This window comes from Falco rusticolus, chromosome 2 (genome assembly GCF_015220075.1).
Source record: "Falco rusticolus isolate bFalRus1 chromosome 2, bFalRus1.pri, whole genome shotgun sequence".
NCBI lineage: Eukaryota > Metazoa > Chordata > Aves > Falconiformes > Falconidae > Falco > Falco rusticolus.
Window position 1 is genome coordinate 93,142,893 of NC_051188.1, and position 19,423 is coordinate 93,162,315.

The 19,423-nt window shown below is 42.0% G+C and overlaps 1 protein-coding gene across 1 annotated transcript in view; it reads left to right on the forward strand.

Annotated features, from left to right (window-relative positions):
• The first annotated feature begins 267 nt into the window (after positions 1–267).
• The window catches only part of VEGFD (vascular endothelial growth factor D), a 31,083-nt gene continuing 11,927 nt past the window's right edge, over positions 268–19,423 (forward strand). Inside the window, exons 1-2 of the mRNA XM_037378096.1 lie at positions 268–892; positions 18,759–18,969. Coding sequence (XP_037233993.1) covers positions 803–892; positions 18,759–18,969 — 301 coding nt within the window. The 5' untranslated portion in view covers positions 268–802. The remainder of the gene's footprint in view (positions 893–18,758; positions 18,970–19,423) is intronic.

Consider the following 19,423-nt stretch of genomic DNA (forward strand, 5'->3'; position numbering starts at 1 on the left):
TGATGCCATATGATAGAACACATTAAAGAAAGTCAGTCTGTCTATTTTCCTTTCCTTTCCCTCCCTTTTTTTAGAAGTAATTTAAAATATGTGTGGTGTGTAAGAAAGTGTGCTGAAGTTTCATGTTTCAGGTAATCTTCTTTAAAATAATGGGAATCCAGATTGCATCAGTTAGTTTAAAAACTGCTATGCTATTGGTAGGGACAAAATGGGATTAGAGCCAAAATTTGACTGCGTTACTGCCAAAGTCTGTATCAGATTTAAGACACATGCTTCTGCAAGCTTCCATGAAGGCTGTGAAAAAAGTTTTAATACAGAGTTGGATTACAGCTCTCGAGCTCAAAACATTGGCCATTACGCTACCATCTTAAAAGCCTGCTGTAACACGGAGCACAGAATAGAGCAGATTTCTTACATTTTCTGGACCACAGATGGATTTTGAATGCTTCGCTGTGTCTTGATGGAAGATATATTAACTTCATTAACTGGAATCCATACCCGATCACTTGTGAGCGTGTATGTGTATACATACAGATATATATCTATTTAAACCCTTATCATGATTTTCTTTCAAGCGTATCTAAAATCTGTTCTAAGAAATTACATTCTCTAGATGAACTTACAATTGTTTTGAGCAGTAAAGAGCCAGATATTTACTCTCCGATGTTGGGATCTTTTGTGAGTTTATAAGAGAAATTCTGGAAGCTTTTCTTTTCTGGTGATAGAGAAATGCATTTCAAAACGGACGTTTCTGGTTGTATGATAACAACTGCGTAGTAACCTGTGGATTTTAAACATCAGAATGTACAAACCGTGGGCAACTGTGAATATTTTCATAGTTTCTTTTCTACATCTGCTGCAAGGATCTGACTATGAGAATGGATCTGTGAAGGTAGGTGATCTTTATTTACAGTCATTCTTAATAATCAAAATTGACAGAATTACATATATTTAATGTGCAAGGTTGTGGTCTTTTTGATGTTTTGGTACTTTTTTTTTTCCTTTTTGTGATGGTGTAGTTGCACAGTTGTTTAGCAGCCATAGAGGAAAAAAAATCTATAAAGTTAAACCCATATTTGCTATTTAATATTTTATGTCTTTAGTTATTAAGTACTTGTTTACTTTGTTCTTAAGTTAAACTTTTAGTGTCATTCATGCAAAATAAAAGCAAAATCTAAACAAAAATGCAAGTTAGAACATTTAGAATACTCGTTAAATATACTTTTTTATTTTAGGTATTTATAATTGCAGGGATTAGTATTCTGGTATTGAAAATTTTCCTCTAAAAACGTGCTTTCATCAGTTGTTTGCTTGTTTGCCAGAAATCAGAAAAATATTTTTCTTTTGTTTTTTTAGGAGATATTATCCAGGACTTTAAAATAAGCAGCAACTAGTAATAATAGAGCATGCTGCCTGGGAATTAGCCTTTCTTCTGAATATAATACATGCAACAAAATTTAAGCTGAAGCCTCACCTTGCGAGTAGGATTTTTCAGATCTGACTTTCTGAGACAATGTGAGACCATCCAGGACAATCATTTAGAAAAATCAGAACAACAACTGCAACAACTTTCTACATGTGCATTGTGTCCAAAAATGATTAATTCAGTGTGTGGTCCAGAACAAATTATTGTTTTTCACTAACAGAGCAAAATAAGCTAATACTTTCGTTTTCACTTCAGAAAACCTCCTGCTTGCAAGAGATGACTACACACTAGCCTGTGAACTGCACTGCATACTGACCTGTGTTTTGGAAAAGAAATGCTAGGTTATGTGCTTAATTGCAGGCTGCTGTTGCCAGCACAAGAAGTTAGCAGTGGTGAGCAATGTGTGCCTCAGGATGACTGATGACTAACCCCTTCCTTTGCCTCCTCCCCATTCACAAGCTTTTAATTTACAACCTCAGTAATCAGTTCTTTGACCAGAGTAATCAGCCTTGTATACATTACCTTTATGCACTGCATGATAAAGGACTGGTTTCTTACATGCAGGAATCAGTTTATTTAAACCAGAAAGCGCTTTCTAATATAGAATACTTACTGTTGATAGTATTGGCAGTGGTGATAATTCTGTCCGCATGTGGGAAACAAGTTTATTCAGCATAGTAGCACACTGCTAGTTAGTCCTTTAATTAAATGCTGAAACCATATCCACTTTGCCTAGAAAAAATACAAGAGCTCTTCTTGCTAATTTAGACTGGGTTTTAGTTTATTGACTGTGATAGGATTGTCTGTCCAACATCCAGAGCTGTAATTCTTTTCATTGAAATTTGGCTACCCCAGCTTAGCCACAGCGTACTGTACATAATGACAAATCACTGTTAGCTTCCAAGATTATCCTAAAGGTATTGTGTAGATCACACTAAAAAGGGCTGTGTTTCACATGCATTGGTTACTGATTGTCACAAGGAAAGGACTGGTTTTCCACTTGTTCTGGCTCTTTCTGTGTAGAGATTTTTGGCTAAGCTGTTGATTAGTGTTCTTTTAATAGTTTACATGGTATGTTAGATGTCTGGTCATGCTAAAGCATGTATGACCTGTGGGCTTTTGTGTGCGTACGTATGTGAATATACCCCACAAAAAGTCCTTCATGTTACAGCATTAATGGTACACAGGGTTATGCCTGTTCTTACCATTTGCACCTCAAATTGCACTTGCAGAACACAGGAGAGATGTATTGCATTCACCTACCTTATCTTATATTTTTAAGGTTCTGTAAGATCAATGGCAGTATTGCCTGGATAAAAACCACAAGGTCAGGGTGCAGGTAATACGCAGCTAACGAGACCCAGGAAGTGCGAACAACCAGCAGCCTGCCCCCCCCCCCCCCGTTAGATGAGTTCAGGCAGCTGAGCTCTGCCCAGGACACCTGAAGTTTTAATCCTGTTGATGGTTTAAAACATCAGGTGGTGTCAGAATGGTATTATGCAACAGTTTCGGGGGGCTAAGGATTTAAATACTTTCTTATACCCCTTTGGCAAGTATCCTAATTAATGCCATGAATTTTAAAAAGCTTATGTACAAGCTGCCGTGATACAGAAGTATCCCCGTTGTGCTTGGCTTTTCCCAAGTCTTCAGAAACCCCATCCTCTTCTGGGCACAGGAGTCCCTTTTCCCGATATGTGCACACCAAGGCTGGTTGTCCCCCGCCCATCACGCCCAGCTCCTTCCTCTCACCACTCCTGACCTGTTCCAACCCCAGCTTTTGATCCATGTTCCCTCACCTCCAGGACTCAGGGTCTCGGTTTCCCCACTGGGCTCCTGTTTGTGCTCTCCTTTCTACTTGCTTCCTCCTGGGTGGGGATGTCCTGCTTCTCTTTCAGACCCTCAGGAGGTCTGTCCAACTTCCTCAGAGACAGCCCTACTGGACCCTTTTCTCTCCAGTCATGTCTGACCACGGTCCCTGCTTCTCTCCTCCATCCCTAGCTTCTTGCTTTGTCTCTGTGGTCACAACTTCCCAGCTTTTTTATTTTTTTTTCCTGACCCCAGTTTCTAGTTCTGGTCTCCCCAGATGCTCTCAGCCTCCTTGGCCAGGTCTTGTCCTCTTCCACCAGTGTTCATCTCCTTCCCCCCTCCACAGGCAAATCTGGCAGCTTCCCTTCCTTGGTTGCCCGACTCCTGTGGCCTGAGATCTCCCAGCCCCATGGGCTGGACCTGCAGTGCCTTGCACCTATGTCCTGCTCCACTCCCAAATGCAGTGGGGTCAGCACAGGCCCCATGTGCTGAGCGTCTAGCTGCTAAACCCTGGCAGGTCTCTGCTGTTGCTTTCAGAGGTTTTTACGTTTGCATGGACTTTTGCAGAGACAGCAGTAGACACATCTGGGCCAATAAAGGTTCCTCAGGTGTCAAAACTTCACATTTGTGTTCCACAGAGGGGAAATGCCAGACGTTTGCAGAGATGAGATTGCCAGAAAATGTTTTTGCACGGATAAAGAAGGAGCTTCATCTTCAACTGCGGTCAAATCATTTTGACAGAGAAAGCAAAAAAAATTATTCAAATAATTTTGAGGCAGACATCTGGCATGGAAAGTTTCAGCCTCAACATCTAACATCTGGCAGTGTTATAAACAACTGGAAAACAGTCTCATGATGGGGAGCAGTGGGCAGCCTCAGCTGGGAGAGCGCAGCCGCGCAGGTGTCAGGCAGGGCTCCTTAGCTGAAATCACGTCAAGGCTGGCAGGAAGCCTCTGCCTCGCACGCCAGTTGCTTGGTTCAGGATGCCAGCCTGACAGATGAAGTTCTCATTGAACAATTGGATTCCCACATGGGTCTTCTGAACTTTGAGCATTCCCCCCCACCCCTACCCCCCATCAGGAAGTGCTTTAAAAATTCCGTGTTGAATTTTTGTCCTGACAATCTCTTACGTTTTGGAACCCCTCAGCTAGGGAACCGCAAACTTTGCTGTCTGTTTTCCTGTCTCTCTCCCACACATTTTTCCTTTTCTAGAACAACGACAGATACAGACTACTTTTTTCCAGAATTTTAAAATTAGATGCAAAGAGCTATGTCCTATATTCATCAGAGGTAAGGTGAATTTTTTGCCAAGAAAAGCCAATGATCTGTCAGAGCTGTTTTTGCCTTCCAACACTACAACGGCCTCTCTAATGAGGCTGCGAGGTCTTGATCTCTAAGAATCTGAGTCTCATTGCTCCCTGCCCTATTCTGCCCCTTACGTTACTAATAAAGTGCTAGGGGGAGGGCAAGAGTAAGGGGCAACTGGTAATACCCAAATTATAACAGAATCACAGTCTTTTCTGTTTGCAGAGACCTTCTCCCCATGGTGCACCCTTCTTTGGTTCATTAGAGAGAAATCCACAGCTGATAGGCTGAGAGGTGTCACTGAACTAGAAATTTGCTTTCTGATCAGAAGACTGAGGGGTTTGATGTGTTTAGCGCAGGAGGTAAACATGGCTGCTGTCTGTTACATGCGCTCCTTTTCCACAGCTAAACCTGAAAACGGTCGTAAAGAAGTAAAAACTTCTATACTAAACATCGATACAGCCTGGCGTGGTCATTTTTGCTCTAACACCTCTTCCTAGATTCAACAATCTTGTATTGCCACTGTGAGCTGGACAGAGGTGGATGCCACTTTCCAAACACAGCTGGTACATAGCCCTTGCCCACTGGTGAGAGTGAAAAAACACTTCCCCATGATCCTCAGGCCCTGGACCACCTAAGTGGAGAATGCCTTGCCCTTGGGAAGGCATCGAAATACTGGAAAGCCATCACACCATGAGTGAAAGGAATCAGGAAGCTCTTTGCATCTCTCCCTTCCTAGAGCCAGCTGCGGTCTGTCTGTGCAACAAAAACAGAGCTCTGCAAAGAAATCTGAGCAGCAGAGCTGGATATAAGCTTTTGTCTCTGTAATTACCACTGACACTGTTTTTCAGACAGACCTACAAAGCTCCTTAATAACTGCTTGCAAATGTGTGCACCATTTCTAGGAAAGAGAGATTCTAATAAATTTTCTATCTCCTGTGATATCTTCCTGAAAGGTAACTCCTGAAAGTACAGAAAACTCCTCAGCAGCTAGAAAAAAAAGCAACTCTAAAGGTTGTTGAAAACAATTTTTCTGTTTAAGCTAGGCTTTTCATCCTTGCATCCAGCTTCCTTTCAAAGTTAGCAAACTTTTTTAAATGAAGATTATGAAGTTGTCATTTTCACAAGTATTTTATTACCCCAGCTTTTTCACTGCTGCTGTTAATTCTCTGTGATTACCATCTCTGATAGGCACGATGAGCCAAAAAGTGTGAAAATGTACTTGCTGCATTCCTGCAGAAATGATTGTGCTTTTCTTTCAGGAGTGGGAAGATATCAGGGAGGTTGTGAGGAAAGCCAATTTGTTCTGACTTATCTGCTACTGCCTTGACAAGGTACAGCAAAGGATAAAAGAACAATTCTGTATTGTTGCCATGCATCTGTCCTTGGCTCTTATCAATTTGGAAAGGGAACTTATAACACGCTGCTACTTTATCAAGAGCAGTTCTTGCTCATGAGAAAGAGCAAAAAAATCCCTCACAGCTGCTGATCCAGTCCAGTCGATCTCAGCTAGGACTGTAATGTCCAAGGATAGAGCAGGGCTCTCAAAAGTACATCAGGCTGTTTAATCAGATGCAGTGTTTGAGAAATTAATTCTAATAGTCAGCTGTTTGAAATGAAGACAGCAATACATAAACTTTGACATCAGTTGTGGCTCAAATCTAAAACTGTGAAAACAAGGGGAGGCAGGAAGGCAGGTTCAGAGGGCAGTGAACCAACTTTCTGTTAATTTGTGGTCTCAAGGAAACCAAAACAAGCAATCAGCTCCAGCTCAGTGAGTGTTGCTTGTCTCTATTTTCTGCAGCCTACTTGTGCTTTCTCCCTCACAGGCATTTGCATTCTTTCTAACCACTGATGTGGTAGTACTGATGCAGGCTCCCACAGGAAGCAAACAGTCTGCTGGAAAATGGAAAAAAGAGCTGGTGCAAACTGTGGCCTGTGAGACCTCTGCCGTTGTGTCTGCAAATATTGTTCTGATCAATACTGTCCCTACTCCAGACTAGATCTGAGTAAGGTTTACTTATGTCTTATCTCCTGTGGACACCATATTGGTATTTGGGAAAAATAAATAAGATATAGTTGTTGTAGGTGATTACTCATGTATTCTTATTCCCTTTAAAAATTTTCTACAGTAGCTTTTATAGTTATTTTATAGTAAATGAATAGGATCTATGTTGCTTTTAGACCTTTCTCTCAGAGCAAGTAATCCAGTTACAAAACTGGCCATTGATGTTCTTGGGCTGAGCTTTGAGATGTAGTTCCAAAATGACTGTATTGCTCAGCTTTTCTGGGGGAGGTGGGGGAGATGTCCTGAGATATTTTGCTGCAGGGAAGTAAATCTAATATGATACCTTTCCTACAGAAACCCTTATTCCTTAAGAATTCCTTTTTCCTCCCACTATGTGCCAGTCCCTTATCTACTTCTCCACCTGCTCCCTAACTCCCAGGATGTTTTGCAAATCTTCATAATTCTTGTTGGGATTTGAAGAATGGAGACAAAATGCTGTGTGCCCCCACTACAGCTGCAGAGACCTCATTTGCTGATGGGAAGGCCAAGCAGAATTTGCTCTTTTTTTTTATATCCTTGTGAAAGAGCTATATATGGGCTTCTGTATCAATGAATAGCAGAACAATTGAGCAGGGTATTTTAGTCTGCTCACATTAAGAAAAATTCAGCTTCCTGAAGGATATTTATATTTGCATATTTTTTCATATTACCCCCCCCCCCGCCCCCCAATGTGACTTAAAGTGTGCGACCACTCAGCTAGTAGTAGAACGCCATCTAGGGTTCTTCCTGCTTCAGCAAAGTCACGCCAAGTACAAGGGACATACAGCTGAACACATGGGGTTTGGCAATCCAGCGTGAGCGCCACATGGGTTTGGAAAGGGGTGGCTGCTCTCCTTATTATCAGGATATAAGGACGGCTTTGTCTGAGCCATGCTTGCAGGTGGGAAGCATGCTGGGTTATTTTTAAGAATTCATTGTCACCAACTGCAGCATGGTCGCTTTTTGTGTGCAGTTGGGGAAGGAATTCTATACGAGTCGGGTTGAATTGCAAAAAAATTTGCATCATGTTACTGTATTTTATGTCACATTGCATGTAGAGCATGTGCCATACAAACAGGCAAAACTTTTCGCTTTAACTAGCAATGTGACTCAGAAACCATGTTAGGATACTTTCCTGAACTGTTAGGGAAATATTACTAAAGAAAAAATACAGTTCCAGGAAAATGTGTGCATGTGATCAGGGTAACATAAGTTCATTCAGTACTGGCAATGGCTTTGCTTTGTGAAGTGACATTTTGAAACCTGGCCATCCAATTGGGTAGTCACAGTTCCAAAACATTTATTAAAGTGTCTTGGGGCAACCCAGAAACCAATGAAAGCACTAACTGAAGGAACCTTCATCATATTTAAAAATATTTTCAGTGTTAAAAGCAAGCATAGTCATCTGATTTCATTCAGGTCTCTATTACTGAACCCTTCCAAAACCACTGTCTAAACCTCAGTGACTTCCAAAGAATGGACAAATATCAAAAGAAAGTGACTACAGTCTGGACACGCTCTTTGTAAACACATATAATATGCTATTTTTGACATGTGTACCCTGTCACAATATTAGACTAGCACTAACATTGTCTGTGATGGAGTAAGTGCTATGTAACGTTCCTAGCTGCGCATCACAGCTGCCTGACCAGATTGCAGCAATGCAAGATGATACAAACCAGCATGCAAGCAGAGAGTCGGAAGATGTCCTGTAAGACTCCCAACGCTGTCAGTAGATTTGGGATATATCAGTGAGTTGCCACCCTGGACATTTATGACAATCCATTTGTGTCCTTTCACAGACCAAGCAAATAGGCTTTGTTTGATCCACTGTAGGATGGACCTAAAGGTAAACTCTCCGTGTAGATGACTAGTCTTGAACAGGAAGAAATTCCATACTATAGCAGACCTACTCTTCCACTTGCCCATCCGGCTTTTTCATTACTGCCGACAGAATGATGCACAGTGAATGTTGTCACCTTCAGAATCACGCTTCAGCTGCTGTGAGGATGTTTCCCACAAGAGCCAAAAGACCTGGCTGGAGGAAGAAATATTAGTTTGATGGGAGTTACAGCTGATTCTCAAAATGTTTGCTGGCTAGAAGAAAGCCTCCCTTATTTTGCTGTAAAGACCTAGCTGGCTAAAAGTATATAGTTGTGAGAGGTATTTTGATAAAATATTGTCAGTCTCTGACTGCTTTGGATATGAAAAAGAATATGAACTATTCTGAGATTTATGCTTTCACAAAATCATGCACAATTCTGATAGTTTTAGTTCTTTGAATATTTTGGTTCATTCAAACCAAGAATAGAGCAACCACAATGTCTCATCTCTGAGTATTTTGATAATGTAAGCACGCTACTAAAGTGCAAGAGGTCCTATTTGTTTGCTGTGGCACAACCGAAGATCTATTCTAGTTCAAAAGGCCATTCAAAATATAAAGCAGCTGTTCTTTTGAAGTCATAGGGTAGCTAATTTATTTGCTTGTGAAAACATGTCCTCTTCAGCTAAAGTAGAAATTGTTTTATCACCACCTTGACCACAAAGTTTAGGAAACTGTAATTAAGTCTCCTGTCTTCACTGGAAGTAAGGCTGGAGCCCAAGGAGAGAGACTTCCAGGATGGGGGGTCTGGTGGGAGATTTTTACCACACTGAACATCAAAGGTGGAGCAGCCTAGAAGTTGTTTCTCCTCCAGTTTTGGGTCTTGGCCAGATGATGTACTGACAAGGTTTTAGCAAAAGAGGCCTTCAAACATCACATCTGTATCAGTGAGAATTGTGGCAGCCTCAGGTAAATGTCCCCCTGTCAGCCTCTTGTCCCCTCATACCACACCCAGTCAAACTATAAGTTTTATTGTTTTATGTTCCTCCCAAACCCCCAAGTAACGTATCTGTCAGTCCTCCTTTCTGTGCTCTGGCAATTCTCCACTGCTTTTCTTACAGGACAGGCCTCTATGCAGTTTCTCCTTCAGCAGCCATGACACACAGGCCTTCAGGATGAAGCGGTGTGATCACAGTCGCCCTTTCCTGAGAGGATGCATGGCCAAGGCCAACACTCTTTAACCTTGGGGGCAGACAGGGGAGAGGTTTTGCTTAAGCTGTGGGCGAGGGAAGCAAAAGGGTTTTTTTTCCAATGCCTGCTCTTCAGTCCTTCAGCTTCTTCTGGGAAAGCAGGCACTTGTGAGGGTAGAGAGGTGACCTTCAGGCTTTCCACTCAGAGTAGCACTCCTTCTCGGCAGGCACAGCGGGAGTAGCTGTCTGGGCATTACAGCCAGGTGATGCACGTCTGACATGCATATTTTTGCTGGTGCGAGCTACATGGAACCTCCCTTCGATGCAGCTGCAGAAAATGCTGAAGTAGTGGGCACAGCTGAAAATATTAGCAGGCAAATCAAGGTATCAGTTTTCTGAGGACGCTTTGAAAAGCAAAAAGTGCTGCCCTGGTACTTTGCCTCCAAGCCCCAAACCCCCAGCTTCTTTGACTATCATACACCAACCGCAACTGTAGGATTTCTCAACTGTAACACCATCCTTGTTAATTTTATATTTAAGGAAAGACTATAGAGGCCATTTCCAACCTCTTAAAGAAGAAATTCAGTCCAGTTGCATATTTTTGCTAGATACTTGCACAATATAGCTGTACACTTTCAATACAATTCTCATTGGAGAAAGCATCCTCTTAAAAAAGTGACAGCTGGAAATCTGCCTCACAGGGCCTAAACTTGCCCCCACCATAAGCAGCATTTCCCTCCAGGTTATTAATGGTGTAACTGATGATCCATCTTATTTTAGTATATATTGTTTAGTCTGGATAAGGCAGTGCACTGGGAAAGCCTAAATTTTTTACTAAGTATTAGAACAGAATTGAGTATTTGTTTAAACAGTCACCATTTGAAGGTGGAATGAAGTGCTGCATGCACCTGAAACCACCTATGCTTCTAATAATGACGGCAAAGACTGTCATGGTCACTCAAAAATCCCATGACAAGCCCATCTGTTTCATAGAATAATATTATTAGGAATTCAAAATATCTCATTGTTTTGTCTCTCTGTGGTCATGTTCACTATAATTAAAAATAGCTTATTTGTGCACTAATAATGCATAGATAATCATGCTTCCAGAGGGGATACAGTCAGGGATGAGACTTTGTATATCAGAAGTTCATAGCTGACAGGGAATCAAACTTCTGATTTTATTGGAACAGTTGAAATGTAGATGTTCTTTCTCTGCTCAGAAATGAAATACAATGGTGATGATAAAATTAATGCAAACTAGTATGTGTCAGATGAGGTAGAGTTAGACACCTCATGCTAGATGTTTATAGGGCGATGCAGTTCCTTGTTGATAAGGCAGTAAGTCACTCCCTCAAGCCTGTCATTTTCAAGCTGCAGAAGATTCTCTCACTGTTTTATTACCCATTATGCAACACCCCAAGGATACAAGATTCTGTATTATATACAATATTTGTTATGATAAAATTTGGCAATGGCTAAGTCCCTGCTATCTCAAATTCATGGCCCATCACTCTGAGCAATATTTTCTGTTACTATACTCCTTTTGGATGAATGCCTTCCTCTGTTTTCTCTCATCTTTTACTTTGGCTGTAGACACCACATTAGGGATTGCCTCTGTTTTGTGTTTCTACTTGACTCCGTACTCCTAACAGCCACAATAATGCTAAAAATAGTACTAATAATGATGAAAATCCTCAAAAGGGGTTCCTCTTACTGTCGAAACTCCACACAAGCTTGCACTCTCATCAGGAAAATGGTCAAACAAGAGACCTTCAGACACCATGTAGATCTTCATTGGTTTTGCAATGGCAGGAGCTGCCCTGTTTTCCTGCCAAGAGAAAACAAGACTTTTCTACAGAAACTTCTTTATAGTTCCCTGGCCACACCTGCTCACAGTCTGTGTACTGTGAGCCACAGGCTGAGCAACTAGTCCCTATGGCTCTGAGGCAGGGAATGAAGCACTTTCTTCTGACCAGACAGCTGCCATGCTGGCCTTCAGCCAGTCCAGGGTCCTTCAGACCATGGGGTGCAGTTGCAATTCCTGGTTGTTTGTATTTGTGTACCTGAGAAAAACTGACTGCTGTCCCTCATAAATTGCTTGTGCTTTGGATAAGGAGAAGGGATTTCATCTCATTTGACTGCTCTCAGTTGAGTGGGATTCAGGAGTTAGTGACCTGCCAACTCCTCCTTCAGCATCAATGGAGAGAAAGAGGCAGTCTGGAGTCACAGTTTATCCAACAGACTTCAGAATTAGATGAACATGCACCCTATGGACCTATTTTTCTCTGTTAACTATAACAGGAGTCTCAGATAACTATTTCATATTTTCAGGCAAATAACCCATAGGATCAGATTTTCCTTATTTTTAATGATTGTGGGGTGGCCGGGAGCTGTAAGCAATCTACCTCTGCAAGATAAGCGCATAACCATGACCAGCTCATACACTGTTGTAAAAACACCTTGGAAAATGCATCACAGAAGAAAAGGGCGTCATTGTCAGGTGTAGCATGTATAGCAACAAACTTCCCTGGTATTTTCATGTGGCAATGAATCAACTACCTAGTATTTAAACTGGTTTGAGTCTAGTTCTGAGAATAGCCTTCCAGCAGCACAAAAATGGGGGGGATTCAACTTCTGGTTGCATCAAGCTTTCATCTTCTACATGACTTCTCTGGAACCTAATGCAGCTGCTACTGCTGCATTAAGCACAGAACACTCACACAAAGGTTCAAAATGTCCTCGCATGCTGCCAGAGTGCCCTCACTTTGCAATGAAACTACTTACACCCCCCCACCCCCCACCCCACCCCAGTTAATTTTGAAAGATTTAACCTGAACTTAGCTTAAACGTGTTTGGCCATGTTTGTGATATGTGGCATTAAAAGTCATCACTCTGTGTTATGCAGCTACAATCTGCTTTCCCTGGCAAGATAAAGCTGTTACCTTCTTTTTGTTGCTTCAGTGTCGAGAGGATGGATCACAAAAGAGTGCGAGGTTATTGAGAGGTTCCTTAATCATTTGTCCTGGCCCCAGACACAGTGATAATGTTGAAGATTTCCATTGGTGTTTATGCAGCACTTGCCACAATAGTATCTGTGACCCTAACTCAGAAAAACATTCCTTTTCAGAAGAGCCCTTACATGTGTTTAGCTTTAAGCAGAGGTTTAAGTGCCACTGTGGATAAAGACTGTGAGGGTGGGGCTTAAGGAAAGGGGACACCTGTGTAATCTTTCAGGATGTATGTCCTGGGTCTGTGGCTGTGCTTCAGTACAGTGAAATGCAATCAGGACTTTCCTCAGAGCAAAATATGGATTTTGATCAAGCTTTATTTTTGCCTCCTCAGGCACAAAACCCATTATTCACCATGCATCTGTTTTCTTAGATAAAAGTACTGATAGTTGCTGATGGCCTTGGAAAGAATTAATTTTGGGTCCTAGGCATGTGTTTGTGCTATAGGTCCTCAAATAGATTTAGGACTTTAGTGAGCCTTTCTTTTACCATCATATTCTACACACCTTTCCTCCGTTGTTCAAAATACCTCCAGGAGATCCTGAAACACATTGTTAATGAAAAGACCATCTGTGTCAGGCTGGAAAGAGCGGCACATACAAAAAAAAGGAGTTCTGCAAACATGGGTTCTTCTGGCTGACTCAGACATCCGTTTGAAAAGGGTAGGGTACTTTTTCTTAGGCAAGAAATCTAGAAGCTTGTCAAGCATGGACAAAAGGTGCAAACTGCTGAGCTGCAGCACTGGGCAGGAGACTGTCAGTACTGACTCTTAAGACAAGGCCCAGTTTGAACAGTGCAGACTGGGTGTGCGATTGTGCATCTGTATGACATGATGCATAAGCCAAATATTTAAGTGGCGTCAGTAAACAGGGTAATGAACTCAGTGTCTGCTTTAAGCCAGGGTCCAAGGTGGGAAAGGCCACTGAACGTACCACCGCTTTTTCTCTTGTTCCTTTCCAATGCTAACTACTTTTAGGGGTTTTCTGGCATTTCAGATTCCTAGGAAGAAGATAGATAGCCCATTATGGTTTCTTTTGGAAGGACAGAAGTTCTAATTATCCAAAAATCACAATGCTAACCCACATTATCATTTCCTGATGTCGATGATGTTGCTCATAGCCCAAATAGAGGAAAACAGATACTCCTCTTTGAGTTGAAGAATAGTTTTGGAAGATATGAAATGTCAATGTTACAAAAAAAATACAAATTCATTTAAATATGAATCTAATTTTTATCTCTGGATATTGGATTCATTCTTAGATAAGATACTTAGCAAAATGGTATTAAAAGCAGCAGTAAGCTGAAGAGATAAGAATGAAGTACTTAAACCTACTACTTTGATATCTGCTACTGATGAGCTCTACACAAACATTTCTTGTAGGCAATAGCCTCAAGTATTTGGTTGTCTACAGAGTGTACATTTACAGGTACTGAAAGTTTAGGACATTTGGAGTTTTCCAGTGATACGGCTCCACAGGTAATCTGTTCATTTTGGAAGCACGTAAAGGACATTACTCTGGCCCTTTGCCAACGGCTCCTTCTCTACTTTCTCTCTCAAGCCTTAATGTGTACTTTAAGCTTTCTGGAGCCAGAGATCAGCATTTTGCTACCTATGTGAACCATGCGAAGTGCAGTGAAGTCCTGCTCCACACCTAGGTTACAGCCATTAGAACAGCTCCCATAGTGGTGACAGCTCACCCCAGCTGACTACTAAAATTTGGGTCAATGTAAGGGAAGTAGAATGAGGCTATGGAGGGGAGAAAAATGTACGTTCTTCTGCACCAGGAGGCTGAACAGCTTAGCCTGAGGTAAGTTTCATTAGACTCCCACATGGCAAAATATGGGGAAAGGAGTTAAAAATAAAGATTAAAAGCACAGTGGTATCCAAGCAGTACAAGATGATGACAGCAGAGAGGAGAATGGGAGGGGAACTTGGAAGGCAGGCCTGTAGTTATCAGAGAAAGCCTAAAATAGGGGGGTATCTGAAAAGTGGGAAATAGCATGTGCAGCTGGCTACAGTCAGGAGAAGGAGACAGGTGGAAGCTCTGTTTCTCTAGCTTTTTGTGAGGAGCTGGTCTCCCAGAAATGTCAGTGGAGGTCTGACCTCTCTGCGCGCTTCCCCCTGCTCTGTGGCTGGGCAGGGAGCTCCACTCTTGTTCAAACACTGATTTTAACTGCTGTCCACTCCATATCACTATAAGAAGGGATGAAGTCCTTTATCATCACATGAGAGGTAGGTTTGGGACACTGTTAAACCTAACACCTTCCTCCAATTTCACATTGTGAAACATTAATTTTTCTGTGCAAAGCTGCACTCTTCTAAGTGGGACTTTTCAGTCAGTCTGTTTGTCTATATATAAACAGGGCTTGAACTTAAACTGCAATATATGAAAGAAGTCTCCACATCTGTGAGGTGCCAGCAGCCCTATGGGCACATCATCTATGGTATTATCTGAGAATGTATGAGGTTCTGTGTTTTCATTTGATACCATCCTTTCCAAAACAGGATAACTAGAAATTAATGGTTTGGAAAGATTCTGTGATGACACGTTATTCAGTGCTGCTATGTCATAGCAAGGAGGGTGCCTGACTGAAGTAGTTCAGTCTGTGGTGTCCAAGGCTGTAGAGCTGTGCCCACCTGGGGGGGCTGATGGACCTTCCACGCTCTTTTCATTTTTTAAGCTCTTAGTTTTGAATGCTTTTAAGTTGCGGATAGCTACCTCTATGGTCAAAGTGTATAAGGATGAGGGATGTCCTTCTGGATGCTGAACAGTCTGTCCATGCTGTAGCAAGTGTTTAGAAGAACATTTTAGTTTGAGAGCATTGTAGTAGTCTCAAAGGACTCAAACCAAACACATAAGGTGGTATTCATCGTTCCTGTTTTGGTGCTTAGGTAGAATGAAACAAAATTAGGTGCTTCTCTTCAGATGTTTTATACCCCAGATAGCTGTGGTGAGCTTTGTTTGACCAAAGATCTACCACACTGATACCTCTTGTGATCTTGTGAGCCCAGGTTTGCTGGGCAGCCAGTAGAAAGGCTTTCAAATGAATCATGCTCTGAAAGCATCTATATTTCTCTGCCCTGGCTATAGAGGAAGCTGAGAGTGACTAGCTCACAAACAAAATAGATGTCCACGTTGTAAAAACCCACAGCTATTTGGGATTCAGCCCTCCATTAAAAGCTACCAGTGTTTTCCGCTCACCATTGTGTCCACACTGTAAAAACCTACAACTATTTGGGATTCAGCCCTCTGTTAAAAGCTAGCAGTGCTTTCAGCTCACTATCTTACCTAGTGTGAGCAGTGTTCAAAGGAAGAGACTCTGATTTGTCTCATGCTGTTGTTGTCACTGGAAAGGGCATCAAGAAATTCTGTACTGCATCAGGATTCCTCTGAAGAAGTTAGAAAACCAACTTTAAAACCGTTGCCTCCAAGAAGAAGTCAAATACAAGAAGGAAGACAATTATTCTGGCATTGTGATGGTAGGCAACTGGTGATCAGGTCAAACTGCAGAGCTTGGATAGGTGTTAGGAAACATGAAATGAATAGAAGCAAAAGATTAATTTCAGGGTTGAATAGCCCAGGCAATGCTGAGCGGGGCTGGAGCTGACAGAGATATGATAACTCTGTTCCAAGGACTCTGTGTGAGTTTTGGATGATCATGGTTCAGTAAATTAGGACACATTTCTGATGACTGCTGAGGGAATTCTGTAATGAGCACTGTTCCTTCCATTCCTTTAACCATTCTTGAATTTCTAATATATGAAGACCAGTAAAATTAGGAAAGCCCTGCACACATAGGCAGGCTTTGTCAATAACACTACTACTTGTCAATATCAGAAGTACATTTTTTTAATTTCCAGAATTCAAATCCTATTGGAGATGCACTTTTTGGTATAAAAATGACTTCTACTAATATAACTTCTCCTCCTTTCTATACAGTAATACTTCCGAAGGCATAAGGTTAATTTCAGTGTATTCAGTCCACATTAAGGAATTTGTATAGCTTTAAAAATACAAAAATCCTTAAAACAGTACAAGTTCTTGCTTTAGATAAACCCAGAGATCTTTGCTTACCCTGAGGAGGCATGTATACTTTTTCTGTGCCTTTCATCTTAGGTTATTTTGCTCATATAATAACAATTAATAAAGCCTCTTGATATTTCAGTAAAAGAAATAGAAAAGATAGTCTCAAACTACTGACTCTTACAAGAAGTACAGTGACATGTCTTGTAATTTACAGAATACCATCATCTCATTTTGCAGGTTCTCTGTAAATTCAGTCTGGTCTAGAAGTTTTGGATGCTGATTCAGCTAGAACATCTTTTTAACACAAAGAGAGAAAAAAAGTCTTGTTAATAGTTAACAGAGTTCAGTTTTAATATCTTTGGTCCCATTATCGTGAGAGTGCTGGTCTTACACTCTCAAATTTTGCAAGGTCAAGGAGACAGTTTGTGAATAGGAGTGAATATAAGCTGCGGTTCTTAGAACAAATAACTCTTGACACATTGACCTCAAGCTGAATTTCAGCTTTCCTAGATCAGCAAAATTCTGGGCAGCTTGTTTGTAAAACTAACTTGAAATTCAGTTACTGGTGCTAAGAATTCACATTCCATCCGAGCTGTCTGTCCATAGGTATTGAGATGGGTTTTCCAGTTTTTACTACATATGAAATATATGAGAAGTCATTCATCTATGAAAAACAGCTATTCCTATAACAAAACATGGCAGATTTCTAGTGCACAATATAATGTTCTGTATGGGCATAAAAGAAGAGCAAATAACTTATTCTGAGCTAACTACATAGGGAATTTTAGGTCAGTGGAAGGTAATTACCGAAAAAACTAACTTGGCCCGTATGTACAGGCTAACATCTGTATCATTGCAAAATAAATGCCACAGATGTTTTAATAATAAATAACAGATGCACTCAGTGCCTGGGTTTCAGATCTCATCTAAAAATGTTCCTCTTATAGGTGACCCTTTCCCCTACCCCTTCCCTAGTCCTATACAGAGCACTCGCTTGCTACTGGTTGACTCCAGGCTGCTACACACCTCACTGCCAGCTTCCTATACTTCAGCTTTGCTTTTAAGAACTGGTGTTTTATTTATGACAGCTGGCACTGCAGCCCTTTATTTGCAAATCAAAAAGTACAGTCAGCTGCATGACCAGAGTACAGCTGAGAGCACCAGCCCAGTGCAACACAGCCATTTACAAAGATAACCTTTTACTTGGGTTGGAGGCAACAATTTTCAGCAGAACTGGTGAGTCAGTGGAAATAAATACTCAGTGCCTTGATAAAGGCACAAACACAGATGTTGGAAAGCAGCAGCCAAAGAAACCAGTATTGTTATGGGGTGCTATGCAATATTAAGTTTCTGTTAAACGGGTATTTTTTCAATGAATAGCAACATTAAACTGATAGGGTAGTTCTTTGTAGGGAGCGTTCTCCCATGGGAGCAGAGAATGGTCACGTACATCATACAGGTGGAAAATACAGTGACTGTGCTAATGCTGCTGCACAGCCACAGTGCTGAGGCTGACTTGAGGCCGCTTTAGCTGACTTGGTCGTGACCCAGAGGGTAGTCAGGATGGGAAATGGCAGGTGCATCCTGCCTTTGCAGCACGCTGAATGTTGTGCTTGCCCACCCTGTGGATGGGCCCTTGTACTTAGGGCAGCTTCCAGCTGTATCACCTGCCCCTGCGGTGATGTCTCATGGCTGGCACCAGAGTTTTGGCACCCAAGGTGGCTTGCTGCAAAGGCACGCGTGTTGTGCTCACCAGCTGAACTCATTCAGGTTGGGGATTCATGCTGGCATGGCTGGCCAACTCAGATCAGTGTCTGCCAGGTTCCCTGGGGACCAGGGGTACAGTAAAGTCTGCATTTGTCAAATAGCTCTGGGGCCTGTGACGGAAAGGGTGAGGAAGTCGGTACCGCCCCTTCCCAATTTATATGGGCGCAAATCCTGCAGCTCAATCTGGTGCTGCACACTATCAAAGCCCAGTACATCTCTGTATGCTGCTGTTTTCCCAGGGACTCTCAGCTGTCCTCAGTGATGCGCTGCCTTTTTGTGCCAGCGCTCCATGTGCTGCACTGGGGGCAGGCTGTAAAGGTAGGTACTGCCTTTCTGACTGCCCTCTTCCTTTCCAGAGGACATCTCTGTCAGCATTGGAACGGTCAGAACAGCAGATCAGGAGAGCATCCAGCCTGGAAGAGCTGCTTCGCATCACTCACTCTGAGGACTGGAAGCTGTGGAAATGCAGGCTAAAACTCAAGAGTCTGGCCAATTTAGACTCCCGCTCTGCATCACATCGCTCCACCAGATTTGCTGCTGCTTTCTATGATATCGATACACTGAAAGGTAGGTGCAGCTAGTGGCTGAGTCTGATCTTGGCTTCAGGACCACTAATTCTTGTGCAATAAAGCATTAAGTACCAGGGGTTTCCTAAAATACACTTGCACTGGAAACAACATGGCATTCATGGAGAATTACTTTGTATGAAAAAATGTCAGACAACAGCCTGAGTATGCCTCCTTGTTTTGTGGCTAAATCAGGCTTATTGCTCCCTGTACACTCTCCGAAGGGAAGATGTGTTATGTATGGATTTGTCAGTCCACAGAAAAGAGGGGAAGTCAGTGTGCAAAGAACAGGCTGGAATGACTGGCCGAGGGGCCAGCCAGCAACATTGTGCTAAATCTCAGAATTTGCTTTCAGGTAGAAACGAATGAGCTTTACTGCAGGCATAGAAATCCTTTTTTTATTAGGTGTGCTCTGACATAAGGCACTGGCTGCACCAGCAGCAGTGTCCGGGTGG